General features: G+C 44.8%; 1 protein-coding gene across 4 annotated transcripts in view; it reads right to left on the reverse strand.

The window, feature by feature from the left end:
• LOC134966064 (carcinoembryonic antigen-related cell adhesion molecule 8-like) overlaps positions 1 to 27280 on the reverse strand; it is a 295560-nt gene that overhangs the window by 84866 nt on the left and 183414 nt on the right. For 3 of the 4 annotated variants that reach the window (XR_010188579.1, XM_063942528.1, XM_063942529.1), the window contains exons 5-7: positions 23805 to 24059; positions 14766 to 14889; positions 13593 to 13636 (exon numbers count right to left, since the gene is read on the reverse strand). Coding sequence is in view for 3 of the 4 variants with exons in the window: in XM_063942528.1 (XP_063798598.1) it covers positions 13593 to 13636; positions 14766 to 14889; positions 23805 to 24059 (423 nt within the window). In the remaining variant the exon portion in view is untranslated. The remainder of the gene's footprint in view (positions 1 to 13592; positions 13637 to 14765; positions 14890 to 23804; positions 24060 to 27280) is intronic. The other variant, XM_063942530.1, reaches the window with a different exon arrangement.

A 27280-nucleotide genomic window follows, 5' to 3' on the forward strand; every position in this document is an offset into this window, starting at 1 on the left:
TGTACCTGGACCTCCTGGTCTGCTATGACCTCCTGGTCTTGTTACAGTATGACCTCCTGGTCTTGTTACAGTATGACCTCCTGGTCTGCTATACTCTAATGCTCAAAATTGTATATTTAACCAGAGATGCCTCCCTAGCCACCGTGCACGTCACTTACACGCATGTACCTCACGAGTACTCGACTTTTCTTGTGGTTCAACCTTTAAAAATTGTAAAAACACTCACTCATCACATGTACACTTTTGTTTCTATTTCTATTTCTGCGCAGAAATTTTTCTTCAGATCAGGTGTGTTACCAATTAGGAGCAGGATCTGTTAATTAAAATTTCGGACACCCAAAAATAGACTTGCGTTATTTCTCGCCTAGCGTTATTTATCGCTTTGCGTTATTTATCGCTTTGCGTTAAAAATCAACTTATCGTGACTTGAGCTACGTGGGCGTAACCGGACGCTCCGTTGCGTAACGTACGCTGCGTGCGTCGGCCTTTGGATTGCGTACGCAGGTCTTTGTTAGAGACACGTATACGCAAAGCAAAGATCCACCGTAACACAATTTATACTTTTATCAATGTAGATGATCCTTGATCATCTACCACACAACACACTGACTTCGCCTTATCTCCCAGGCAAAACTGTGTGTTTTGTCTATCTTTTAACTATATTACCTTTACTCTTAAACTATGAAATAACGGCAAATCTTTTTTTAGCACTTCTATCAACTATAAAACTGGCAGACAGGAGAGTGATATACGAAAATGAAAAAGAAAAAGAAATGCAGATATATATGTGTGCGTGCGTGTGTACGCAAGACAGAAAAATAAACAGTTTTAAAAGACACTAGCGTTTTGTTCTTACCTCCGGTTCCCGGATTCCTTCAGCACTCTTTACCTAAGCGAAGCAGACGCTTATCCTGTCAGCACTACGAGGGATACAACCTCCCGCCCTTTGCTGAGGGATAATGTCTGCTGATCTACCTAGTGCAGATATGTGAAGGACGGGCGAGCCGCCAATTGATAAAGCTAAATATTTATCGTATACAAAACACTTTAAGAGGTCTAAGAACACTGTACGCTATCTACGTAAGAAGTACCGTAAGGGTACGCAAGTTGTGTAGCGATCGCTCAACCGTAGTCGAGACGCTCAAGCGTCACGTTCGCTTACGGCCCAGTGATCACAGGCAGGCACGCTATTGGCTGCCGACTAACGTAATGATTCGCTATAGCGTAGCGTACACTCGGGACCACGAGGAGATCACCAGCGGTGCAGACGCTTACAACGTTAAACCTTTATATCTATACCTTTAACGATGAGATACACAGTATACCTTAGTGTGGAGACAGAGTGTAAGTGCAACCTGGTGTAACCTGATTAACTACAAAGCTGCTTGAGCGTCACCGACGCTCAGAGAATACTTAACCCTTATAAAGAATACACAGATACCTGGGCTTAGGGTCCAAAACCTATTATATGTATTATAACTATTATACTTGCAAAAAGAATCACAGTACAAATGATACACTACAATATAACATAAACCAACTAACCAGATAAACTACACAGGAAATACACTACAATACAATTAAAGGAAAATACGAGAGAGATAGAGAGAGAGAGAGAGAGAGATGGCTCACAGTAAGACAATATGATTACGGAGAAAACTTACGCACAAGGGGAACGATCGCATGCGCCTCGATATCCAGCTCCCGATTATCAGCAATGAGAACCGTTGAAGAGAGAGAACTGGATACGGTCGGCCTGCCTATTTATGCCCCACACACAATACAATTCAATGGTCCCTACAATCTCATTGTTCATTGGACATAGGAATTCGGCTTCGTATTATAACAAAAGGTCATAGGTTGATTCATACAGGTGGGCTGTGACTATTTCCAACTGCTCAGGTGGGAGGGAAACTGGGTTTCCCGCCGCATGGGTAATAAAGTGCAAATAAAGTAAATGTTCATAAACTTCTTATGTCCATAACTATTCGCACGAGCGATTGATCTGCTTCAAACCAACACCGGAATATTTCTAATTAAATATTCTTCCGATGGATACTAAACACCACTGTATTACTCCTGTCTGACCCTTCGTATCAAACAAAGAGGGATTCCTCTGTTCATAAACATTCTATATTAACCAAACTTTCAGAATCTATCAAAGGGACCATGATCTACAAAATACATTATTAGTGAAAATATGTAATGATTGAGTCGCACGCTACGAACGCATAAACTCTACCGTAAATACGCATACCATGCGCCTGCGGGTGCCCGCGACTGTGAGTATGCGCACGTACGGGAGAGCGTACGCACGCGCAGCACGGACCTGTGTGAGGTGCAAATATGGTAGTGTGCATAGAGATATTTTTCTGACTTTGACACCTTATAGCAGCTTAAATATATTTATATCGCCAAAAAAGTGCCCCCCCCTCTCTGTTTTACCCTGTTTCTGTAGTGCAGTGCAGGGGAGAGTCCTGGGAGCCTTCCTCACAGCGGAGCTGAGCAGGAAAATGGCGCTGTGTGCTGAGGAGAATAAGCCCCGCCCCCTATTTCGGCGGGCTCTTCTCCGGAATCTGTGAGATCTGGCAGGGGTTAAATACATCCATATAGCCTCAAAGGGCTATATGTGATGTATTTTTAGCCATAAAAAGGTATAATACATTGCTGCCCAGGGCGCCCCCCCAACGCCCTGCACCCTCCGTGACCGCTGTGTGAAGTGTGCTGACAACAATGGCGCACAGCTGCAGTGCTGTGCGCTACCTCAGGAAGACTGAAAAGTCTTCTGCCGCCTGCTTCTGGACCTCTTCCATCTTCGGCATCTGTAAGGGGGGTCGGCGGCGCGGCTCCGGGACGAACCCCAGGGTGAGACCTGTGTTCCGACTCCCTCTGGAGCTAATGGTGTCCAGTAGCCTAAGAAGCCAATCCATCCTGCACGCAGGTGAGTTCACTTCTCTCCCCTAAGTCCCTCGATGCAGTGAGCCTGTTGCCAGCAGGACTCACTGAAAATAAAAAACCTAAAAAACTTTTTCTAAGCAGCTCTTTAGGAGAGCCACCTAGATTGCACCCTGCTCGGACGGGCACAAAAACCTAACTGAGGCTTGGAGGAGGGTCATAGGGGGAGGAGCCAGTGCACACCACCTGATCCTAAAGCTTGTTTTTTGTGCCCTGTCTCCTGCGGAGCCGCTAATCCCCATGGTCCTGACGGAGTCCCCAGCATCCACTAGGACGTTAGAGAAATACTACTGGGGACTTACAGTATGAGAGGTCACAGACTGAGAGTTATATAGGGGAAAGAACAAGGGCACCCTAAAGCACACTTCCACCTTGTTCCAACAAACAGAACTCTACCCAATATGATGTTTTACTTTTTGGTGACATTATCATTTAAAAGCACACTAATGAGAGCAACAATTTTATTATGACTAATGTTCAGTTTCTTTCGTGGTACAGAAACATTAAAGTCTGCTTTATTTGTCAGGATGGCAGATACTGTAACTTACAGAAACTAGATTGTCTTAGTTGACGATCCCAAGCACTAAGCTATCACAGACCAACTGACTACCAAATCACCCAGCTGGTTCGGCACCAGTCGTCCGATAAACAGGAATCAGTAACTTTTAAAGGATAAGCTCCTCCCCAGCGATATCCTATTTGGCTAGCATTAAGCCAAGTACACACTAGCCGAGCCCTCGCTGACGCCTATATTGGTGGCGGCGGGCAGGGCCGTCTTAACAGCAGTGTGGGCCCCTGGGAACAGCAATGCACGGACCCCATACCCATCCTTAAGCGGTAGGGGTGGGGGATGCTATCAGCGGCAGCTTTGATGTCCTGCGGGCAGTAGGGGGTGCTCTATCTTCTGCTCAGCATGTAGGTCCTGGAGCAGTCATTTCTGCTAATTACTCCTTTACTGCACAGATGGGGCGGGAGTGAGGACACTAATCTGTAGAAGGGGGCATTTAGCTGGATGGAGGGGCCCTGGTACATGACTTCTAGGGTGGTATGGGGTGTTTAACATATAGGGGAGGGGTGGATAGTAGACGGGGCTTAATATTCATCATTTTCTGGTGGGAGGGCAGCTTGTTTGACTGAAGATATCTCAAATTCCTGAAAATAGATTTCTTAACTTTGAAAAGGATAAAAAAATCTAGTGACTCCCACCTTTCAGGAGGTATTGGGGACTTTGTGATCAGAGTTCAGGAGCCAGAGCAATCCACCAACGAAAATATAAAACTGTATATTAGGCGTGTGGAGCTGGAGCAGGGACAAGGTGCTTGGAGGCGGATAGCTCTGGTTCGGAGCATAGTAGAGATAAGCTGCCAAAGTCCACCAAAAGGGGAGAGTCCCAGCTTTTGAAGAATTTCCTTAGAAAAACTCTAAGAAATATCTAGCTGGGAAGATCAATTAACAGGCTTGGATGGGGACCACTGCTTTGAAGTCGGATATGTCCGGTTCCCCATGGCCGATTTTCAAAAATGGAAAGAGGGGACACTCAGCTATCAGCCTGGGGCCCTTTTACTCCTGGGGCCCTAGGGCAAGTGCCCATTAAGCCCATACGAAAAGACGGCCCTGGCGGCGGGGACTCGGCGGGGTGCAGGCATCGGCAAGTGCATACACACTTGCCGATGCTGGGGGAGAAGGAAGCGACGGCGGGGGGCACGATACCCAATCTACAGAGAATGGCTGTCGTTAAAGAGGACCTCCCTCGTCTAAACATGTTCAGATGAGGGAGGGGATCGTAAACGATGCACCAATGTGTAAATTAACAGTTAGGATCTGATTGGCTGCTGCCTTTATCACCTTGCACATATCACTGGTTTATCACTTTTCTTATGCCTTCTCCAAGTTAATACATCTGCCCCATTATTCCAGTTGCTCTGTTTGGCCTGTCTAACCGAGAGCTCAATTACAGCCTGCTATTAGCAGTCAGAGCTGAATTCCATTCATAGGCATATGTTAAGCCTTTCACTATGCCACACTATCTTCAAATTATATAATTGCTTATAGTGAAATCTATCCAGTTGGAGTCATTTATGAGAAAAACAGAACACCAATCACTTCCTGCTTTACAATGTCATTGCTCTATTTTTGTACCTTTGGGCCTGTTTTGAAGCACCAAACAAAGCGATCGCTCTTGGCGCTGGTATAGAAATAAACAAGTGTGTATGAATTCTGATCTGAGCTGCTGGGATGGGGTTCCAGACCTCAAGGAAAAGTAAAAAAAACAGGATTTTAATACCTACTGGTAAATCCTTTTCTCCTAGTCCGTAGAGGATGCTGGGGTCCACTTATTGACCATGGGGGTATAGACGGTTCCGCAGGAGCCATGGGCACTCTTAAGACTTTTCAATGGGTGTGAACTAGCTCCTCCCTCTATGCCCCTCCTCCAGACTCCAGTTATAGGAACTGTGCCCAGGGAGACGGACATTTCGAGGAAAGGATTTACTTTAATACTAGTGGTGAGATACATACCAGCTCACACCTGAACCATGCCGCACACATGGCAATCAACATAACACACGCTAACAGGCATGAATCAATTGCAACAACAGCTGAGACTAACAGAACACAACTTGTGTATAACTAAACTGCAGGTAAAGTACGCACTGGGACGGGCGACCAGCATCCTCTACGGACTAGGAGAAAAGGATTTACCGGTAGGTATTAAAATCCTGTTTTATCATACATCCTAGAGGATGCTGGGGTCCACTTATTGACCATGGGGTTTATACCAAAGCTCCAGTACAGGCGGGAGAGTGCAGATGACCCTGCAGCACCGATTGACCAAACTTGAGGTCTTCATCAGCCAAGGTATCAAACTTATAGAATTTTGCAAACGTGTTAGACCCCGACCAAGTAGCTGCTCGGCAAAGCTGTAATGCCGAGACCCCCCGGGCAGCCGCCCAGGATGAGCCCACCTTCCTAGTGGAATGGGCCTTCACCGACTTCGGCAATGGCAATCCTGCCGTAGTATGAGCGTAATGAATCGTATCTCTGATCCAACGCGCAATAGTCTGCTTGGAAGCAGGACACCCAATCTTCTTGGGAGCATACAGGACAAACAAAGACTCTGTTTTCCGAATTTGAGCTATTCTAGCGACATAAATTTTCAAAGCTCTAACCACATCTAGAGACTTTGACTCAGTGAACGTGTAAGTAACCACTGGCACCACAATAGGTTGGTTTATGTGGAAAGAAGAAACCACCTTTGGAAGAAAATGTTGGCAAGTTCACAACTCTGCCCTATCTTCATGGAAGATCAGGTAAGGGCTCTTGTGAGACAAGGCCCCCAATTCTGACAGCCGCTGTGCGGATGCCAATGCCAAAAGCATCACCACCTTCCAAGTGAGAAACTTCAACTCTATCTCTCATAGAGGCTCAAACCAATCCGATTGAAGGAACTGCAACACCACATTAAGGTCCCATGGTGCCACCGGAGGCACAAATGGAGGCTGGATGTGCAGAACGCCTTTCACTAAGGTCTGAACCTCTGGAAGAGAGGCCAATTGTTTTTGGAAAAATCTGGACATTGATTGACCCCAATCGGAGGCCCGCCTCCACACCAGCCTGCAGAAAATGGAGAAAACGTCCCAAGTGACGTCCCAAATTTTTAAACAGTGTTACAAATTTATATCTACACTGAGTTAACATTCAATACATTGCTTTAACCATTTTAATCTGTGGATATCGTTCATTAGATATATTTACGGTTTTTCAGAGTATATACTAATTTACACGTTTTTTATATTTGTGTAATAGTCTTTCATTGGTGTGTTACTATTATTATTATTTTAATAAATATATCTTTTTTTATATATTTTGGTTGTCAGCTCTCCATAATTTTGGTATACTAACAACACTGTAGGCGCAGCCAATCTTTTTTCTTTCTTCTTTGCATAAAATACCAGAGGCACATACACAGTGCCTTTTTGGCTGCGCCCCACTGTTGTTTGAACCACTTATTAATATTTCCAGGCGCTTTAAGCAGATTTGTTTCTGTCAGACAGAATCCAACCTTGGATGAACAGTTTGAGACGTGCCCCCACCCGAGCGGCCTCCCGCAAGGGAGTTCCAGCGTCATGTTGAAGATTTGGCAGAAGTAGGTGTAGACTTCTGCTTCTGGGAACCTGGAGCCGCTGTGGGCTACTTTCCCCTTCCTCTTCCCCTTCCTGCAAAGAAGGGGGAACCTCTCGCTCTTTTGTATTTATTGGGCCGAAAGGACTGCATGTGTGTGGGATAGGTCTTTTTTGCCGGTGCAGGCACAGAGGGCAAAAACGTTGACTTACCTGCGGTGGCCACCGAGCCTAACGCATCCAGACCATTGCCAAATAAGGTCTCACCTTTACACGGGAGAGCCTCCATGTTCCTTTTGGAATCTGCATCAGCGTTCCACTGGCGAATCCACAATGCCCGCCTAGCTGATACTGCCCTGGTAGCGGCTTGTGAACTCAAGAGTCCAATATCTTTCATCGCTTCTAGCATGTAGGCGGCAGCGTCTTTGATATACCCTAACTTAAGGAGTATCTCATCTTTATCAACCGTGTCAATTTCTGATGACACGCTGTCTGACCATTTTTCGATAATGCGACTGACCCAAGCGCAGGCAATAGTGGGTCTGAGTAGTGTACTATTGGCAACATAAATGGATTTTAATGTTGTTTTCATCTTACGGTCAGCCGGCTCTTTTAGTGAAGCCGGGCCAGGTGCAGGGAGAATAACCTTCTTTGTCAACCTGGATAGTGCACTGTCTAACACAGGGGGCGATTCCCATTTTTTTCCTGTCCTCTGTTGGGAAAGGGTAAGCTACCTGAATCCGCTTAGGAAAATGAAATTTTTCCTAAGATTCACCCACATCCCTGCAAAGAGAGCATTTAGCTCGTGGGAAGGAGGGAACGTGACTTTGGATTTCTTTTCCTTACATAAATAAGCCTTCTCCTGAGGTACAGGCGTGGCTTCTGTAACTTCCAACACGTCCCTAATAGCCACAATCATATATTGTATATTTTTTGCCAATTTATGATCTATTTCTCTAGAGTCACTATCGTCGACACACGAATCAGAGTCTGTGTCGGTATCAGTATTTACAAATGGTCTCTTATGTGACCCAGAGGGACCGCCTGCAGAAGGAAGAACTGAGTCCTGAAAAATCACATCTTCCACAGATTTTCTCCAGCATTCAGCCTGAGATTCAGACTTATCTAACTTTCTATTAATAAGATGCATACTGTCATGTATTTCTTTCACCCATGCAGGCTCTTGGTGTGCCGGCAGCGCCACCACATTACAACTCTGTGTCCCTAAAATGCCTTCCTCTGGGGAGCAACTCCTTGCCTCAGACATGCCTTACACGTGTACAGCACACACTCACAGACACACTGGGACTTATAAGGGGACAGACCCACAGCAAAATCTGTCAGAGGGACACAGTAGAGGAGCAGCCAGTTCACAACCCCAGTGCCAGTATGTAATGTCTGTGAACACAGAATGCCCACAGACAACAGCGCTTTTACACAGCAATTCACACTTGTAATGCACCACAAAACGCTTTGTGCCCCTCTTATTTGCACCCTGTACTTGTGTGAGAAGTGGAGGAAAGGACCAGCGTTGTCTCTGCAGTCCTGAGGAGAGAGAGGAAATGGCGCTGAGCAGTGTGCTGGCTGCCTGAAGAAGAAGCTCCGCCCCCGCAAATGGCGCATTTTTCACTCAGCAATGATTGTAATATTTATACTGGCGGGGGTAGGGCTGTGCCAGCGGCATCTTATGCCCCAATTTGCGCCAGTTTTAGGTATTATTTGCTGCCCAGGGCGCCCCCCCCCGCGCCCTGCACCCTGCAGTGCTCTGTGTCTGTGGGCAGCAATGGCGCGCTGTGCTCCCGCCAGCCGCACTGTACCTCAGCCGTCACTGTACTTGCTAGAAGATCTTCTTCTCATACTCACCTGTCTACAGACTTCTGGCTCTGTGAGGGGGGCGACGGCGTGCTGTGGGAGTGAGCATCTAGGCACGGCTAGCGTTCAGTTCCCTTCAGGAGCTAATGGTGTCCTGTCAGCAGGAAGCAGAGCCATGAAACTCTTCAGGAAGTTGGTTCCTACTTCTGCCCCTTCAGTCCCACGAAGCAGGGAGTCTGTTGCCAGCAGTTCTCCCTGAAAATAAAAAACCTCACATAAGTCTTTTCAGAGAAACTCAGTAGAGCTCCTCAGAGTGCATCCAGTCTGCCTGGGCACATTTCTAAAACTAGAGTCTGGAGGAGGGGCATAAAGGGAGGAGCCAGTTCACACCCATTGAAAAGTCTTAAGAGTGCCCATGGCTCCAGCGGAACCGTCTATACCCCCATGGTCAATAAGTGGCCTCAGCATCCTCTAGGACGTATGAGAAATACATTTCACAGCGCTGCAATCAGATCAAAAACTGTGATGTTGTTTATCGATATAACAAATTAATCAATAATGCAAATCTAAAATATTTTTTATATCCAAATATCAGGAAAATAAATCAACCTCCAGTCCATCCCATATTTGGTTGATTTATCACTTTGCATGATGAAAACCCAATTCTTACATATACCTGATGCTACAGTGCATGTACCCACTATAACCTGACAATCAGTCGCAACCGTAATACAATTCTATCACAATTAAACAAACAGCACTCCCTCATCTCAAAGACAAAATTACTTTATCACTGTGCATGCCCTAAATACAACTCCATCACACCTATGGGTCTATGCAGCATCAATAGTGGCAGTGGCAAAACTCGTGAGTTGTGGCAGTGGTGGGGGTGCTCCCCCCCCCCTCCCAGCCGAAGTTCAAAATGTGCCACACGGCAGTGGTTGACAGCGGAAGGCAAGGGGAGGCAGAGAGTGACTGGAGGATGCAGTGTGTGACAGGGGTACAGGTACAATGTCCTGTGCAGTGTGGAGAACAAGCGGCATGCTCCTAGGTGGGGGCAGGAACACAGCAGCCTTTGCTCTGTGACAGGGACCCCCGCATTTTTTGCCTTCCTCAGTTTGGCACTCAGTCAGGCAGACTCTATACTACTTACACACTGGGACAGGACTCAGATGGACTCTGTGTTACTCTCTCTCTCTCTCTCTCTCTCTCTAGACCTGAATGCTCTAATTAGATAACAGTTTACACCAGTAAGTGAATCAGAAATAATATACAGCTGTCTGTTAATTATAGGCAGTATGTGGCTGTGATCATCATCGCTGATAGTTGACAGGACTCCTCTATCAGTCCACATGGTCAGCTCTACCTCCCTGAGGTAAGGTCCCTTAAGACAGTGTGGCCCACTCTGCTCTCTGCACTGAGCCATTCACTGCTCAAAATGGTCTACTTGGGCAGGGGATAACACATTGCTGGTCTGGTCAGCAGTAGGCCTCTAAGTCCTTAAGGGCTCGGATGCAATGCACCTGCCACACCAATGGTAGTTCAGCCCCTAAATAGTGGGCCTTTCATCTTTGAGTGGTACAGTAGTAGCTGGGGAGGTAATGAAGTCGAGGGCACACAGCAAGCACGTGGAGGTAAGAAGTAGGGCTGGAGGAGCTAGGAGTGGGGCTTATAAATGGTCAGGTCTATTCTGTGCTAGACTGGTGAGTCTGTTAGTATGTGTGCACCTACGCAGCCTTTCTACAGAGCCGAAGCTATATCCATGATGACATTAACTTTTAAATTTTGATCAGATGCAGAAATCACTAGAGAGAAAAAAACACCAATATAAAATGAGCTTTCATCCCTTACATTTCACTTCCTCATCTCAATGGTGTGCACTTCCTTACTAACATTACCACAGAAAACACTGCGTAAGTCATGACCATGAATCCACCCCACCCTCTAGACTATGCACACAAATCCTGTTTGCTCCATAGGACTGCCCTGTGATCACAGACAAGGTTACACAATACCACAAGCATCTTGCTTTTGCAGAACTCAGTGGCTTCTTCCTATCCTGACTAGTAATTCTGTACAGTATTTGTGTCTGCCTATTAGCTTCCAATATGACAATATTTTCAAGTTGCAAGCTAAAATCTAACCACACTTAATCAATTCTAACATGTTATCGTAAAGTATTGTCAAACGTGGGTGTTCACAATGCCAGGTTAAGCCTTTGGAGAACCAGGGAAAGGAGGGGAGTGTATACTAGCTTGTGCATACCTCCCAACATGACCCATTCCAGAAGGGACAAATTGCTCTCTACCTGGACTTCCCTTTTAATATATGATTGGCGCCACCTGTGTTGAACTATTGATAAGAAAGATATTTCAACACAGGTGATTGCAATCATTAATTAAGAGGGAAGTCCAGGTAGAGAGCATTTTGTCCCTCCTGGAAAGGGTCACGTTGGGAGATATGGATTGTGTATATTAAATTTAAACCAATTGTGTATGAGGAAAGGCTATTTAGGTTAGATAGGTTTACACTAGAAAAAAGGCATCTAACAGGAGACATGATAATATGTTCAAATACATCACAGGACAATATAAGGAACTTTCAGGCGATTTACTTATTGAGAGATCTGTACACAGGACACGTGGTCACCATTTAAAGTTAGAAGAGAGGAGGTTTAACACCAAGCGTAGGAAGATTATGGAATTCACTGACAGAGAAAGTTGTAATGTCTGACTCTATTGAGGTGTTTAAGAAAAGGTTAGACACATATTTAGCCAACAATAGCATCCAAGGATATAATCTGTAAAAAAGATGTAATACAGTATATGGCTCTATAGGTTAAACTCGATGGACAATTGTCTTTTTTCAACCTCAACAGCTTTGTTACTATGTTTCTATATACAGTATATTAGATTTACACTAATAGTTTAAGAATGCCTGGGTACTGTTTATAACATCACCTAATTGAGAGACAACTATTTTATAAAGTTTTCTTGGCTGCATTGGTAGAGGAATCAGCAGCAGAAAGAAAGAAGTAATAATGCCACTGTATAGGTCATTGGTACGGCCTCATCTAGAATACTGTGTTCAATTCTGGAGGCCATATCTTCAAAAGGATATTAATACATTAGAAACTGTACAAAGAAGGGCAACTGAAATGGTGCATGGCCTACATCACAAAACATACCCAGAAAGACTAAAGGCCCATACACACTTAACAATAAAATGAGCGACGTCGCTCATTTTCCCCCTCCTTGTGCGACGTTGCTCATTTTATCGTCAAGTGTGTATGCCGCCAGCGACGACCGATGCACGGCCCCGCGGGTCAGCAACGATCGTCGCTGTCGGTAGGGCATGCATGAAGGATGTGGACTGTCGTCCACGACCTTCATGCAGGGCTGGCGCAGGCGTAACGTCACTGAGCGATATGAGCGGTCATATCGCTCAATGTGTACAGGCGGCCGCCGACCGGCCGGCCCGGGAGGGGGAAACATCGTCTAATGTGTACGGACCTTAAGAAATCTCAGTATGTATAGTTTGGAACAGAGAAGGGAAAGGGGGGACATGATAGAAACTTTCAAATATATCAAGGGTTTTAACAAAGTCCAGGAGGGAAACATTCTCCAAATGAAGAGAAGCAATAGCACACGAGGACATGCACTGAGACTGGAGGGGGGGAGGTTCCGGGGAAATTTGCGGAAAAATTACTTCACAGAAAGGGTAGTGGACAAGTGAAATAGCCTGCCATCAGAGGTGGTAGAGGCTAAGACAGTAGAGCAATTTAAACATGCATGGGATAGACATAAGGATATCCTTACAAAGAAATTAGGATTAAATAAGGTTAGAGATAAAAATAATGCTAAAAAAAAAAGGGGCAGACTAGATGGGCCAAGGGGTTCTTATCTGCCGACAAATTCTATGTAATGGAACAAAGACAACTTAAACAACCTTAAGTTAAAATACACATAGTCAAATAAAATCTATAATTTATCTTGTCACATGCCAGAATAGCAGCAGCCTCTGTACTACTTACACACTGGGACAGGACTCAGAAGGACTCTGTGTTACTCTCTCTCTTTAAACCAGAATACTCTCATGAGATAACAGTTTACACAGGTCCCAGACACCCAGAAGGGGAGGAGGAGAAGCTGGGATCCCTGGGTCACTTACAGCTCTCTCCTTCCTCCTATCTCTCCTCTGGTCAGAAAGCATCAGTAGCTCAGGCCACCTGATACTCCTGTATCTATGCCTGCACTGCAGACAGTCCTGCTCTCATTCTGGCTGCCTAGTTCTGCTGCGGCACAAGAGGGAGATCTAGTGATGTCATTGTCCTCTAGCCAGGGAGGCTGGGGGGGGCAGGGTACAGTATCCCCTGCACCCCCACCTTCCCTACCCCCTGCCTTAATCTGGCTATAGGTATGCAAATTTAGATGGTTGTATCGCTGGCTCCATAGAAGCATGTTAGTGAAGGTGGAAGGTGACCACAAACAAGATGAGAGCTGCAGTCTTCCATTGTGCATTATGCCTGATAATGACTGTCTTGATTTTGAGGGGATCGATTTTTTATTAAAAAAACAATTTGTGTTCAACCCACATGCAATACCATCCCAGTTCCCAAAAGAAGGCTGCATTATTTCTCGATTTGTGGTTTCCATAAGTTCTGTAAACTGGAGACAGGTGCAGTATGTGTGATGTACAGTAACTTACCATTTGTAGCTGGGATGTTCACCATTGAAAGCTTATCTGATGGCCTGGAAAAAAATCAGCAAGTCTATGTGATAATGCGGCATTTTACATTATTTATAAGGAGACTTTGGAGTAAATTTACTAAGATGGAAGTTAAGATGGGATGTTGCATATAGCAAGATTCCAGGTATTATCTTCTAGAAGGTGCTAGATAAATGAGAAGGCAACATTCCATCTTAAATAGATCTCCCACCTTAGTAAATTTACCCCTTTCTCTTCACAGATGGCACATGTAAGTACATCATACATGTGGATATGGACATTAGTGCACTACAATCTCCATAACCTCTTATTTCATAATGTCATTTTACTGGTTTTAAAACTATTCTTCAATAAATGTTAATGTTTAAGATCCACATAATAAGGACAGATAAAGAAAATTCCAACTAGCATATAAAATAGTAACCCAGGACATTTTCCAGGGATGATTCCTCAAAATCTTGGACTATCCCTGGAAATTATAGGACAATTAACAACTTTAAGAATGAGTGTTCGTTTCTGATGGTACATGTACCAGCACTTACTGTATTATCTTCTTCAACTCTTATAACTAATTCTGGAAACAATAACAAATTGGCAACATTTTTCTGAGTACTGGTACCTATTTTCTGAGTACTGCTACCTTTTTCTGAGTACTGCTACCTTTTTCTGAGTACTGCTAACTTTTTTTATAGTAAAATAAAAAGCACTGGATTTACTGAAAAGTGGGATAAAATAAAAGACAACATACAGGTGGAAACAAGAAAACAATTAATTGTGCAAGAACTAAAGGGGGGTACTCACGGAGCGATATTCTAAGCAATCTGACTAGATTGCTTAGAATATCAGCATGATTGCTCCGTGTGTAGCCCCCTCAGCGATAGCGATGCGTGGCCCCGCACATCACTATCGCTGCTGCTAGATTGGCCTGCATGCAGGCCAATCTAGCGGGTCGCTCACTTCACCCGCTGGGTGAAGTGAGCGGCCCCCCGTCTCCCCCCGCATCGCTCAGCACAGATTGCACTGTGCTGAGCGGCGGAAGATATGTGTGCTGAGCGGTACGCTCAGCACACATCTCTCCTGCATCGGCCCGTCTATATGGGCCTTTAGACTTTGTAGGTTATCGATGTGTCAGATTGTAAGGAGGTTACTTACTTTTTGCGCTGTTTGTGAATAATGAACAGGTAAAGCATTGCAGCAACTAGAGCCACCAATAACAGACATGCCACCACAATTCCTATGATATGTCCTTTGTCCATCCCACCATTGTTAGCAGCTTCTGATAAAACAAAATGGTATGTAGTACATTATATACTGGCAATGTCGGAAAAAGCTGTAAATAAAAAGTAGTATTTTAGGCCATAAAGTAAACAGGTGTTTTTAGGCTATAAAGTAAACGGGATGCGGTTACATTGCTGGCAGTCGCGATCATGACCACTGACAATGCAGACAGCCGGAATCCAGACCACTGACAATGCCAACAGCCGGAATCCCAGCTAACAGGGGCTATTCCCACTTGTGGGTGTCTACGACACCCGTAGAGTGGGAATAGAATCTGTGGTGTACGCAGCGAGCCACCGATCCTGCAGTGTGGCGAGCACAGTGAGCCTGCAAGGAGCTTCGTTGCGCTCAGCCCCCTGCCAGCATTCTGGCAGTCGGGATCCTGTCGTCGGTATGCTGGACACCGGCATACCATAGCCAACGCAAGTAAACAGGTGTATAATAGGTGGCATATTATTGGACAATTTCTACTTCATTTTTTTAAATATAAATCAATACTCTATGACCTCACACAGCTAGCCATGACCACACACAGCTTGCCATGACCTCACACAGCTAGCCATGACCACACACAGCTTGCCATGAACACACACAGCTTGCCATGAACACACACAGCTTGCCATGACCTCACACAGCTAGCTATGACTACACACAGCTAGCCATGACCACACACAGCTAGCCATGACCACACACAGCTTGCCATGACCTCACACAGCTAGCCATGACCAAACATAGCTAGCCATGACCACACACAGCTTGCCATGACCAAGCACAGCTTGCCATGACCACACACAACTAGCCATGACCTCACACAGCTAGCCATGACCACACACAGCTAGCCATGACCAAACATAGCTTGCCATGACCACAACAGCTAGCCATGAATTCACACAGCTAGCCATGACCACACACAGCTAGTCATGACCAAACACAGCTTGCCATGACCTCACACAGCTAGCCATGACCAAACACCGCTAGCCAAGACCACACACAGCTAGCTATGCCCCACACACAGCTAGCCAAGGTCACACACAGCTAGCCATGACAATACATTCTAGGTAGCAAGAGCGAGTGCCACATTTACGAAGTATCACATAACAACAGGGTTGGGAAGTGTATGGATTGTACAAACCATTCCAATCTACAAAGCACATCTGGTATATCTGTGGGAGACCATGTAAATGTTCCAGGTGCTTGTTTTATGACTAACGCTGGCTGTAACTTAGTGTGTTTGCTATGGCTTTTAACTATTATATATTGCTAATAACATTTTGTAACTTCTCAAGAAAATACTACCTGCTATTTTACAAAGTCTATTTTTAGTACCTTAAAGCTGCATTACACCCTAAAATGCTGAAGAGTTTTGAGCACCACTTTAAAAAATCAGCGAAAGCAGCAACTGGTCCATGACTCAAACTCCCCCCATAATGCCACATAATACTGGTTTCCAGGGAGCAAGCAGAGCTATAATTCACTGCTCCGTCCATTGGTGGTATTGTACCTGTAAACATATACCTTTAGAGCTAGTGTATTTATGTGATGGCACCACATAATAGTATATTAAGGTTACACTCTAGTTACCCTGTTGCTACTTCAGTCGATAATTGTGAAAATTAATTAATCCCACATTGAAGATTTTTTTTCCCTAAAATGTCGATTGACATAAGTATGCAGCATTTTTCTTCGTTATTCTTCTACAAATCATTATCTCTGTTTCAAAATCTCTATGGAGGGAAAACAAGTATGGCTGCCACAGGTTCACAACTCTCAGCTTTCATGTGGGGAAGAAAGAGAGGGAGGATTTCTCAGTGCATACAGAACCCTCGCTCATTGCAATATGTGCCATGTGACTGTGGTTGCCATGGCACTCCATGACATTTTACTGGGGCACAAATATTGGGCATACACACTGAACGATCCGACCGATATGTCATTCCAATTCAGCCAGAAACTACATATTGGACCGAAATCGTTCTAGTGTATACCTGGCTTAAAGGATGGTTTCCTGGTGTCACTAGTGCACTAAAGGATGGTTTTCTGCTGCACAGAACCCTCCTACATCAGCTCCTTGTTGTTGGAGTAGAGTGCACTCAGTACCTTGTCTCCTGTGTATTCATTACACTGGGTGCGCATCCTTTAGTGTTTACCCTCTAGTGCTGGAGCATCAGGGAGGAAGAGACTAATGACACAGTTCCTCCTGCAGTGGAGAGGGAGAGACAGTTCCTTCTGCAGTGGAGAGAGAGAGAGAGAGACGGTTCCTCCTGTAGCATGTGTCGCACTGCCTGAGTTGGACAGAGCAGTGGGCGGTGTGTGTTCCTTCCAATGGGAGTCAGTCTGCACGGATGTGCAGCCTTCCGTCTCATGCTATCAGAGTCACTACCTTACCACAACCACATGACGTATAGTGATAAGTACCGCGCTTTCACTGTACCAGCCTGTTATACTGTATATATGAGTGAGTTACTGATGCTGCAGAAACATCTTCTGCATTAACAAGTGTTGTCTTTGTATGTTAATAAACCAGAGTTCTGGTTAACTATCAATTGTTTGGAATAACATCACTATCAAACACCGCAACACTCTGCCAACAGGTTATGGGCCCAGCCCCGCGTGTTTGAGTGATAGCCCAGAACAGAGGTACACAGAAAAAAAGTACAATAGATTAATTTAAAGAAACATTTTATTAAAACGCTGAGCAGATGCATAGCACAGGGCACAGCATGAACGTTGCAAAACTGAAAGGTTCAGAGAACTACATTACATAGAAGTTTGCAATGGATATGCGGCTTAAGCGGGAAACATTGTGGAAGGTCACAATAGACCCAGGAGAAGGGTCCTAACCCAGATGATGTAGACAGAGCCATTGACATGATAGGCTTAGCTGTGGAGCAGCATGTTTATTCTATAATCAGTGGGAAAGTGTCAGCTAACGGCAGTCCTACAAAAGGCATATGAGGACAGAGGTCTAATGAGAAGGAAACATTTGAGATGCATGCTATATGGGACAAAATTGAGTGCCTGCAAGGACATGAACGATTACATTGATAAGATATTGTCAATAGCTCAGAAGTTGGCATCTGTGGGGGCACAGGTAGACAAGGAGAAAGTGGCAATGGTGATGTTACAAAATCTGATGCCAGAATTTGATTTTTTTGTTGGTTGCTTTGGAGTCTAATAATACCAAGCTGACAACAGAAATTGTAAGAGCCAAGCTACTACAGTTCCAAGAACGAATTCCTGTCGATACCATAGCTGAGGGTTCTGCCTTACTCACAAAAGGGGTCATTCTGACCTGATCGCTTGCTGCAGTTCATTGTAGCGCAGTGATCAGGTCAGAACAGCGCTGTCGCCACAGTGCGCCGGCATATGGCTGTCAGCCGACAGCTGTCATTGCCTAGTGATCGCCTCTGCCTGATTGACAGGCAGAGGCGGTCACTAGGCAGGAGGCACGGAGGCATTCAGCCACCATTTTGTGGGCACGGTCCGGCCAACCCAGGAGTGGCTGGACCGTGCGGGGGGCGGGCCGCAGAGACTGCGTGACGTCACACGCAACCACTGCGAGCTGGGCAGCGACGAGTAGCTCCCGGCCAGCACACAAAAGCTGCGCTGGCCAGGAGCTACTCCTGAAGTGCAAAAGCATCGCCGCTGGGCCAGCGATGGGGCAGGGACTGACATGCGGGGCGGGCTAGCCCTGTGCTGGGCATCCCCCCGCATGTCAGTGTGGATGATCGTAGCTGTGATAAATTTAGCACAGCTACGATCAACTCGGAATGACCCCCAAAGTCCAAAAAGCTCAAGCTCAAGTGTTTTGTGTGTCACAAGTTGGGGCATAAGTCTTCAGATTGTAGGATGAGAAATTCCAGTGATGCGCAGAAACAGCGTGACAAACCAAACAAGTCAGCACTGAATGTAGCAGATAGTCACAAGAAGGATTGCTGGTACATGGACTCGGGGGCCACTAGACATTTCAGTTGCAATCAGCATTGGTTCAGTTCTTTAACACCATGTGAACCTACTACAGTAAAAGGGATTGGAAATAAAATCCTTACTGCATCACAAGTTGGGACAATCACAGTGCATTTAAGAATTGGGGGAGAAACAGTTGTTACAGATATCCAAGATATATTATTCATGCTAGATTTGGGAAGTAATCTCATTGCTATCAGCGTCCTAGAGAAAAAGGATTACAGAGTCCAGTTTGCAAAGAGCAAGTGTATGGTGTAAAATAAAAGAGGAACTTTAATTGTTCAGCAACCCGTTGCAACCAACTTTATGTCCTGGACATTGATAGCTACTTATGAAAACCAATCAATGGAGCTGTGGCACAAAAGTTTGGGTCATCTAGGATATGACAACGTCCAGAAACTGCTAGATGGAATGGTAACAGGGATCACCGTAACGATGATAGACCTATGTGTGAGAGCTGTATAAAAGGAAAGCAAACTCGCAACCCATTTCCAAAGTCAGTAAGTAGAGCAGAGACACCACTAGCTCTAGTGCTCACCGACGTATGTGGTCTGATGGAGGTGGAATCTATCAGTGGCTACAGATATTTCATGACTCTCACTGATGACGCCACAAGAATGACACATGTATATTTTATTTAAAAAAAAAAAGTGAAGTGGTCAACAAAATTGTGGAATACAAAAACCTGGTAGAGAATCAGACGGGTCTGAAATTAAAGGTCTTGAGATATGACAATGGAGGAGAGTATGACAACAAGGTGTTAGACGCATTCCTTAAAAAATATGGTATAAAGCATCAACTAACAGTTGCCTACACACCAGAACAAAATGGCGTGAGTGAACGGACAAACCGCACAATTGTTGAGAGAGCACGGACTATGTTAAGTAACGCGGGCCTGGAAAAAAGATTCTGGGCAGAAGCAGTATCCGCTGTAGTATACCTAAAAAATCATGCACCTACAGTAGCTGTAAAAGGTAAAACGCCACTGGAGGCATGGTACAATAAAAAGCCAAGTGTCAGTCATCTTCGTGTTTTCGGGAGCAAAGCTTTTGCACATATACCTAAGGAGAAAAGGAGAAAGTTAGATCCAAAACCCATAGAATGTATTATGCTCGGATACTGTGAAGAAAGCAAAGGATACAGACTTTGGTATATTACAAACAAATGTCTTCTTAAATCCAGAGATGTAGTTTTCCAGGAAATAGTGCCACTAACTGGGGCAGTGGAGCAAGAAGAAAAACAACATGTATTATTGGATGTACAGGCAGCAGAAAGCGTGTCTGAAACTGAGAATGTCAATGTAGACAACCAATCAGGAAACAGGAGTTCCATAAGGAGCAACAAAGGTATTCCAGCCAAGAAATACAGTGAGGAATATGCAAACATAGCTTACTGTGAACCCCAAAAGTACAGGAAGCAAAGTCAAGCAGTGATTGGACAGAGTGGAAGTCAGCAATTGATATAGAGCTATCAGCACTGCATGATAATAGTACATGGACTGTAGTTAAGCCAAGCAACCGTAAAACAAGTGGGTCTTTTGCAAGAAGTTAAATGAGGATGGGACAATTGCTCGTTACAAAGCCCACCTTGTTGCCAAGGGATAAACCCAAAGGTCCAGAAACGATTACGTAGATGATCTACTACTGGCAGGCCAAGAGAAACAAATCACTGACGTAAAAACACCAGCTAAAGCAAATGTTCAAGTTAAAGGATCTAGGCCCTGCAAATCATTTCTTAGGCATGAGGATTGTACAACATCTAAAAGCAGGGACTGTTACAATTGATCCACAGACATATATTGAGGCAATACTTTCCAAGTATGTAATGACTGATGCAAAACCAATAAGCACTCCCATTGACAAAGGTGTAAAAATGGTAAAGGCCATGCCACCAAGCAGCCAGGAAGAGATAGAGGAAATGAAAGAGATTCCTTATCAGAATGCCATGGGCAGCTTAATGTACACAACTATTGGGACTCGTCCTGACATCACACATGCAGTAAGTCAGGCAAATCAGTTTGCAATCAATACTGGGAGGCAACACTGGATTGCAGTTAAAATAATTTAAAGATACCTTAAAAGGTACAAGTTCACTAACGTTGGGATTTACTAAGTCTAAAGATTCCAGCTTAAAAGTTTTCTGTGATGCCAACTGGGGGTCAGATGAAGATGACCAGCGTTCCTACACAAGGTATCGGTTTGCATTAGCAGGCACAGCAGTCAGCTGGGCGAGCAAGAAGGAACCCACAGTTGCCCTTTCTGCTACAGAAGCAGAGTATATGGCACTTACAGAAACATCAAAGGAAGCACTATGGATAAAGGAGACTTTGTGTGAATTAGGTCTTCTTTGTCACAGTGAGACCATCAACATTGCGTGTGATAACAAACACCAAGCATTATGGACGGTCTAAGCATATGGACGGTCTAAGCCATAAGACATCACTTCATTCGTGAATTAGTGGAGAATAAGTCCATCAATGTGGAATATGTGGCAAGTAAGGACAATGTTGCCGACACGTTAACAAAGGGACTGTCATCACACCTGCTAAATGTGTTCTTGAAAGAATGTGGACTAGAATATATTTGATGTTGATTGGTTCCTACTGTTTTTTGTTTCGTAACCATGTTTTTGGTTACAAGTATGACTTTATTGAAAAGTTTTGATAAAATGTCATGTTCTTTTATATGTGATCGGAGACAGTCCTGATCGAGGTAGGGTGTTGGAGTAGAGTGCATTCAGTACTGTGTATCCTCTGTATACATTACACTGGGTGCGCATCCTCTATTGTTTACCCTCTAGTGCTGTAGCATCAGGGAGGCGGAGACTGATGACACAATTCCTCCTGCAGTGGAGAGAGAGAGACAGTTCCTCCTGTAGCATGTGTCGCACTGCCTGAGCGGGATGGAGAGCAGTGATCGGTGTGTTTTCCTTCCAACGGGAGTCAGTCTGCATGGACGTGCAGCCTTCCATCACATACTGTCAAAGTCACTACCTTACCACAGCCGCATGACGTATAGCGATAAGTACCGCGCTTTCACTGTACCAGCCTGTCATATATAAGAGTGAGTTACTGCCGCTGCAGAGCATTTTCCACATTAACAAGTGTTCTCTTTGTATGTTAATAAACCATCAGCTACTGCAGCGGGCGCTCCAGCACTAATACAGCTAGTGGGCAGCAGCATCATGTGCAGGAATAGTCACCATGCTGTCCCTGGATAATGACAATGGCTGCACCAAACCATTTGTTTGGTGCAGCCATTGTCATTATCATGACAATGACACAATCATACCCCTTGCACTACACACTTTGTCATGACACGCCCCCCGCAGGAGGTACCCCAGAAAGTAGGCCAGCATGAAGTGATTAAGTGTAACTGTAAAATAATTGAAATAAATCTGTGTGCAGAGAGGCAATATAAAATAAGTTTTATGATGCTGTGACTGCCGTGCAAACAAACTAATTACAGATAAGCCCTATCCATTTATGATTCGCTTATCCTGCATAGGAAACCTTTGTACTGTACATATTGATATTGGTATAATTCATAGATAATTGATAGTATAGAGGTGTCTCTCAAAGAGAAGGGTGGCAGCAGGGGACAGTCGGACGCACCATGATTGTGTCATCTTGGCTTTACACTCAACACAATGCCCGTATCAGTAGACAGAACCACACTGTCATAATTCAGTGCGAATCACATGATCAAGTTGCCCAGACAGACCACTTCACTCGGAAAGAGCGGGTGGCCACGAAGAGGCTCCGGGATACTTGCCTACTCTCCTGGGTGTCCGGGAGAGCCACCTGGGATTCAGAAGTCTCTTGGACAGTCCAAGAGTCGGCAAGTATGATTAACTTCACTCCCGGCCCCTGGTAAAGTGGGAAATTCTCCAGCATCCTGCTCCCCCGTCCAAAGCCCCGCTCCAACTGCTCACCATTGCAGCATCCGGTCACACAGAAGAAGTGGTGGGGTGATGAGTCTGGTCATTGTAGCCCCTGCCCCCCACTTTACAATACTGGTAATGTCTCCACGCCCCCGTTCCCCCTCCTCCACGCCCCCCCTCCTGTGTGACTACCACAAAGAGTAGGTAAGTACAGTACTGTATGTCCCAAATTTCCCACACTTCTATCACAGTCATTGCAACTCTGCACTGTTGAGAACACTGTTTGTTCCACTATCACTGTCTGTGGCTTCCTGCTATCTCCATTCCTCTCCTCAAATTATGCGAGGCTACGTGGTACACTAATTAGGGGTCCATGTACTGGAATCTAAAATTTGACACACACAAAAAAACACATGAAAATGTTGACCATTTCATGTGTCGACCATTTCCGTGTCGACCTTTTCATTGTGTCAACCCTTTTCACATGTCGACCATATGGTGTTGACCAAGACACTGTCGACCTTTTCACTGTCAGCCTATTATACCATAGCCCTCAGCTAGACACAGCTAATTCCAAGAGAAGATACACAGATATTTAGCACAATAAAACCCACTGATATTTCGCCGTTGAGCTAACAATGGGCCTGATTCAGGTGAGGTATGGGTCCTGCTTCCTTGCACGCAGTGAGGCTGCCGACGTCAGCTGATTGGCAGTCTGCAGCCATTTGGGGGTGAGGAGGAGGTGGCAATGAGCTGCTTATGCATGGGTGTGCCAAGACCAGGGTCTCCATCCTCCGTCAGAGATTTCCTGGCCTCAGTGGCGGAGCTGCGGTGACTGGTGTGAACAACCTCAAGGTTACTCAGATGGCCAACGGTGTTACATAGTGTCCAATGCTGTGTCCTCAGATGCAGCAGTGCATCACACATGCATGCAAGAGGGGATGTATTTATACCAGATGTCTCCTGCTGCATTAGCTAAGGAACCAGCAGCTATGCTAAATCCAACCAAATCTAATCAGGCCCAATAATTTGTCATGGGTTGTAAAAATATCATCATAAACTTACCCATTGTAACACTCAAATACACAGAGGCATTAACAGTACGCTTTGTCTCCGGGTTAATCACCACACAGGTATAATTTCCCTGGTCCTTCAAGGTAGCATTATAAATTTGAAGTGTCTTTGACTCATTTAACTCTCTGTCATTGAATCTCCATCGGTAGGTGGGTGGTGGGAGAGAATCAGCAGAACAGTTTAATGAGGTGTCCGACCCAACATGCATATGTAATAGGCCTGTTATGGTCACGTTTTCTGGGCCAACTGCAATAACAGAAAGACCCTATGTCATTATTGTAGGACAGAAAAGCATGCAAGTTCTGATGTCAGGACCAGCAACATTATCAGCAGGAACATGTTAAGATATAAGCACAAAACATTTAGATTTTTCTGATGATTACATATACAGTTACATATAACAATAATATGTTGGTCCTTATCTGAGACCTGTTTGAGTTTGAGTAGTCCTGTATTTGTTCCCAATAATAATAACTATGGACCTTATTTAGACCAGGACGCAAGTAAAACATTGAGCGCAAGTGCACAATATTTTACTCATGCACATGCGCCCAAGAAGTACTGAGCATGCGTCCTATTGGTCACCGCCAGCGGACACAGACATTCCTAGGCGGTGAGAGGAGAGGTGGCTTAAATCAGTGGACGTGCCAGAGGCATGCTGGTGTCAGGGAGTGTGTAGGGTTCTTCAGAATTAGGATGGTGCGGGCGATGTACGCTCCTTGGTATCCCTTGGTGGATTGGAGCTGCAGCCTGTCAAGTGCAGATAGTAATGATGACGATTGTGACGGCTGAGATAAAATCTATGGACAGCATGGCTTTCCGTCTGCAGATGCACAAACCCCCACATTAGTCTTACAGATTCCTGCATTAGCATAAGGTAGTAAATCTGGCTTCTACAGCTGACCACGACTACAGTATAACCACTTTGCGTGCAACTCAGAATCAGTCTCAGTATGTATAGGTCCGGTAGAGTCACAGCTTGGCGTCTTTATGATGAAGAGGGTTCCTTATTAAACATGATGAGCTTTTAGTCATAGACTTTGGTTACAAGGACATGACGATGTCTCTTTGTACTGGCAGTTGGGTCCAGGATGTTCTGTATCATCTGCCTCCACCACTGGCAAGTATTTTGCATTTAATAATGTTCAATTCCCTTATGGGCAAAAGTGTTGTTTCAGCACCTTTGCCTTACATGTCAGAAGGTCACCCTTAATCTGTGAGGGCAACTGTATATGGAATTGCTATCTAAAGCTTTTCTCACATGTGATAGGGATGCTATGACCAACTGATTGGTTTGGTATTTAAACAAACAATACAGAGCTTTTGTTTTTTTCTGTTTTAAGCTTGGCATTTGTTTGCCCTGTTCCAGTGGGTTCTTCTAAGAACCTTCAATTGGCGAAGGATCTCCTGTTGATCATCAAGAAAGAATTGTTTAGGAAAGTGGGCCAGGCTGCATGATTGAGCCCTTCTCAAGCCCGCCAATTGTAGATCTAGTGCTGTCTCCGGTCAATGTTCTAATAAGATGTAGGGATCTTTTTTGGGGGGGCTTATTCAGCATGTTACCCAACTGGCCTATTTGCTAAAGATGCCATACAAAAATAGCTCTGTTTAGTGGCTTATCAATGTTTTGACTAGGATTTGAAGCTTATTCAAGCACATGATTGGGGAGCTATGATGAATAAGGTGGGTGTTGAATCTGACTTTTATTTGCTACCCTTGCATCCTGATTTTTTCAAATACATGGGGTTTGCCTGGATGATGGATACTACATAGGAAACGCTTGCCTATGGGGTGTTCCATCTCATGTGCATTTCTTCTAAAAAATTCTGTACTTTTCTGCATTGGTGTGTTACGTCTGGGTCTCAGGGGTCACAGGACTGTGCATTACTTGTGGTAGTTACCTGCTGTTTTCCATTCTGGCACTTTTTTTCTTTCTTTGGGGTTTGGATTGCTGCAGAGAAGACCTTGGGACTGGCAACTCCACTTCCATATCTTATTATTGAAATCAATACCTTGGACAGTTATTGTCTTCTCCCATTTGACAACATGTTGAAACTAAAGCTGGGAAAGTCACTTTCAATAAGGGGTAGTCTCTGTTGGGCTAGCTCAACTTTGCCTGCTGTGTCATCCAATGGACCAGGTTTCCTGTAGAAAACTCGTGAAGTCTCTTCCTGAGGCCATGCCATTTTGTCCCTATGTTGAGATAAAGATGAACCTTTAACTTTAGCTGTCTTTTCTTGCGGACGTTAATGATGTGGTCTTATGGATGTCACCAGTGGTTCCCAGTTGCAGTTACCTACCAATGCAGCGGGTTCCTCCGGGTTGGATGGAAAGTAATGCGCATTGACCTGCAGAATGGTTTGCCCAGGGTTTGTTCAGAGACATTTTGCTTCTGAAGCTTTTCCCCATTGTTGTGGTTTTGTAGCTTTGGGGTGAAAAGTTGTGCAACAGGAGCATTATCTTTAGATGTGATAAAATTAGGGTAGTGCACACCATCACAACACTGTCTTCAAAGCCCATCATGTGCCAGGCGTCCAGAATTGCACATAATTGTGCAAACTCTGGCATTCTAAAACTGACCAGCTGGGTAAGAACTGTTGGGTTTCCCTGGCTGCTTGCATGGGGTTCCAGCTTTATCAGACTTTTCTGGCCAAGGTTTATTTGGCTTTGAGACCATGTTTTGGTGAGGAATTGCTGGTGCATGCAGTTGTGCCTCTTATTAAATATATATTTTAGGTTTTTTTTTAGCCATTGTTTGCATTACTCTGGACTCTGAGTGATTTTTGGGGCATATTCTTTCTGCATCAGCAGTGTCCACTGGGATATCCATCTCGCAGGAAATCAGCTTGTTATAAGTGCTACATTGTTTCTGGTTGTTGATATTGTTGCTGTTTTTGATTGTCTTTCGTACATTTTTGTCTTGCCGTTTTGTTTGTCTCCCCTATCTTTCCTACTTGGGTAACACCTGCTACTTTTCACAGGGGGAGTCTTGAGGGACATTCATTTTTAGCAAATGTGTCTCAGCTTGCACCCGTGTTAAATGTAATGTATTCAGTTTTTAAATCACTTTTTGCTATAGGTGTTTTCTTTAATGTTAAAGATGTGATAATTGTTGGCCACTGGTTTGTATTCTGGCACTGCCTTTGATAAGTCCAGGTGTCCTATGCTGCATGGATTCTTTGGCTTGGTTTCAGAGGCCTTTGTTGAGTGTCCTTTAAACCCAGATTGCTGGAAGCTGCAGGGCATTTTGATGTCCCCAAGGTGATGGAGGTCCATCTTAATGATAATTACCTTGGTTCTAGGACAGTTTTTGATTTACAGATCAATATTGTGTGAGACCTCATATTGGGGGTCATTCCGAGTTGATTGTAGCTGTGCTAAGTTTAGCACAGCTACGATCGTTAACTCAGACATGCGGGGGGACGCCCAGCATAGGGCTAGTCCGCCCCGCATGTCAGTGCCGGCCC

This window comes from Pseudophryne corroboree, chromosome 10 (assembly GCF_028390025.1).
Source record: "Pseudophryne corroboree isolate aPseCor3 chromosome 10, aPseCor3.hap2, whole genome shotgun sequence".
Classification (NCBI taxonomy): Eukaryota; Metazoa; Chordata; class Amphibia; order Anura; family Myobatrachidae; genus Pseudophryne; species Pseudophryne corroboree.